We start from the raw sequence: 1,962 nt of genomic DNA, 5'->3' as shown, positions 1-1,962 counted from the left end.
ATGAATTTTGGTGTAGAAAACACAATAACATTTAAAAAAATAAGTGGAGTGAAGTGGAGTGGTAACTTTTTTGGGGCCACAATAATTCATGAAGTTAAGTTCAACTTGAATGATGCGGACACATTTGTTACTTTTTAATAGTGATGTGGGGACGTAAGTGTAAGTAATAATGTTAACGTGCCAATGATTCATGCACACACGCACACACACACACTCGGTGCGGTGAAATTTGTCCTCTGCATTTGACCCACCCTTTTTTTCACCCCCTTGGGTGGTGAGGGGAGCAGTGAGCAGCAGTATGGGCTGCACTCAGGAAATAACAATAATAACAGACAATGACATCTTTTTGTTTGTGAACTTCAGGTTCGTCTTGGAGCAGTACAACGCCCTCTCCTGGCTGACCTGCACACCTTCAACCCAGGACCGCCAGTCTTGTCTGCCCGTCCACTTGGCCGTCTTGGTCCAAATGTACAACGCCATCCTCAACATGCTTTAGCTGTGTGCCTACACCTCCATCTTCCCCACCTCCTCCTCCTCCTCCTCCGTCTGGTCACTGGGACGCCACGGAGGCCATTCCTGACATTGGAGCCTTCTCTCCTGGGCCTGGAATGTAAATGAGAGAGACAAGAAGACTGCAGAAGACGTTCCGATAACGGCAGTCACCGAACCTGCACTTGATATCATTTTTGGAGAAAAATGTGCAGAAGGCTCTTCAAACTGCATATTGTGCAACCAGCAAACCTGCATGCCAACACAAACACACCACCTTCTTCTGTCAAAGATGTGTGTTTGTTTTCTTGTTTTTGTTCTTTTTTTTTTTTTTTTACATTTTTCTACAACGGAGAAGCTTTTGCACTTTTTTCCCCCCCTCCCTCACCTACCAAAAGGTTGTGGACATAAATGGCGGTACAAAAACAACAAAACACAAAAAAAAGGCGGCAAGGAGGCGTGTGTTCATATCATTTGCAAAGAATTCAACCTTATTTTTTAATATTTAAAACGATATAAATTGAAAAATTACCCCCCCCCCCCCCCCTCCCCATTCTTATTCAGTGTTAATTGTCATTTAATGCAATATTTATACAAATTATATCATGTCATAGAATTTGATATATGTATACTTATTAATAAATATATATTACCTCTTCTTCCAAACAGGCACTTACTTAATGTTAAGGGCACAAGTGGACGCAGAATGATCAATTTTATTCCAATTGAAATTAGTGTTCTCTTCATGGTTTTTAATTTAAGGGATTTACATGAAAAGAAAATGACGGAAGAGATATTTATGAGAAAAAAAGTTTAAAATGATGTCATATATTAAAAAAAAAAAAAGAAGAAGAAGGCCCGTCCATTTCACTCAATAACAATCTCAGCATGTTTTGTATTATACACCATTCTGCTGTGTCGGCATTTTCTAAACTGTACATTTCATGCTTTTTTTTTTTTTTTTGCTTTGAGCTTTTGTTTAATTATTATTATAAATATGTATACAAATATATATATATATATACATACATATATATATATATAAAGTATAAAATCCATGTTACTTCTCGCCAAGAATTTCCAAGTGTTTTGTCACATAAATTGTACAGACAAAAAATGCTAAACTTTGTTACATCCGTCATCAGTTTGAATATGGGACAGATATCTGTTACTTTTACACTATTTTTTAAGTAAATTATTAAAAAAAAAAAAAAGACTCTTCGACATGAACACTCGTTGTGCTGCTTTGTAATGCCTACACACACTGGACACTTCATTAGGCACACCTGATTCCAATTTTTTTTTTTTTATATAAGCGGTGGATTATCGGTCGAAATCAATAGGAAGCTTCCACAGACCTATTTATCTTTACCTCAGACATACAAAATCAATAGGCATATTGCTACAATTCACATATATATATATATATATATATATACACATTTGTATATATATATTTATATATATTTGTAT

General features: G+C 36.1%; 1 protein-coding gene across 2 annotated transcripts in view; it reads left to right on the top strand.

Annotated features, from left to right (window-relative positions):
• Positions 1-1,719, top strand: part of LOC133536118 (mediator of RNA polymerase II transcription subunit 13-like) — a 330,745-nt gene extending 329,026 nt beyond the window's left edge. For both annotated transcript variants that reach the window (XM_061876329.1, XM_061876328.1), the window contains exon 31: positions 364-1,719. In XM_061876329.1, the coding sequence (XP_061732313.1) occupies positions 364-496 (133 nt within the window). In that variant the 3' untranslated portion in view covers positions 497-1,719. The remainder of the gene's footprint in view (positions 1-363) is intronic.
• The last annotated feature ends 243 nt before the right edge of the window (positions 1,720-1,962 follow it).

The sequence above is a fragment of the Nerophis ophidion genome, linkage group LG17, assembly GCF_033978795.1.
Source record: "Nerophis ophidion isolate RoL-2023_Sa linkage group LG17, RoL_Noph_v1.0, whole genome shotgun sequence".
Classification (NCBI taxonomy): Eukaryota; Metazoa; Chordata; class Actinopteri; order Syngnathiformes; family Syngnathidae; genus Nerophis; species Nerophis ophidion.
Note: the sequence above shows the minus strand (reverse complement) of the source record. Positions and strands in the feature narration are given on the sequence as shown.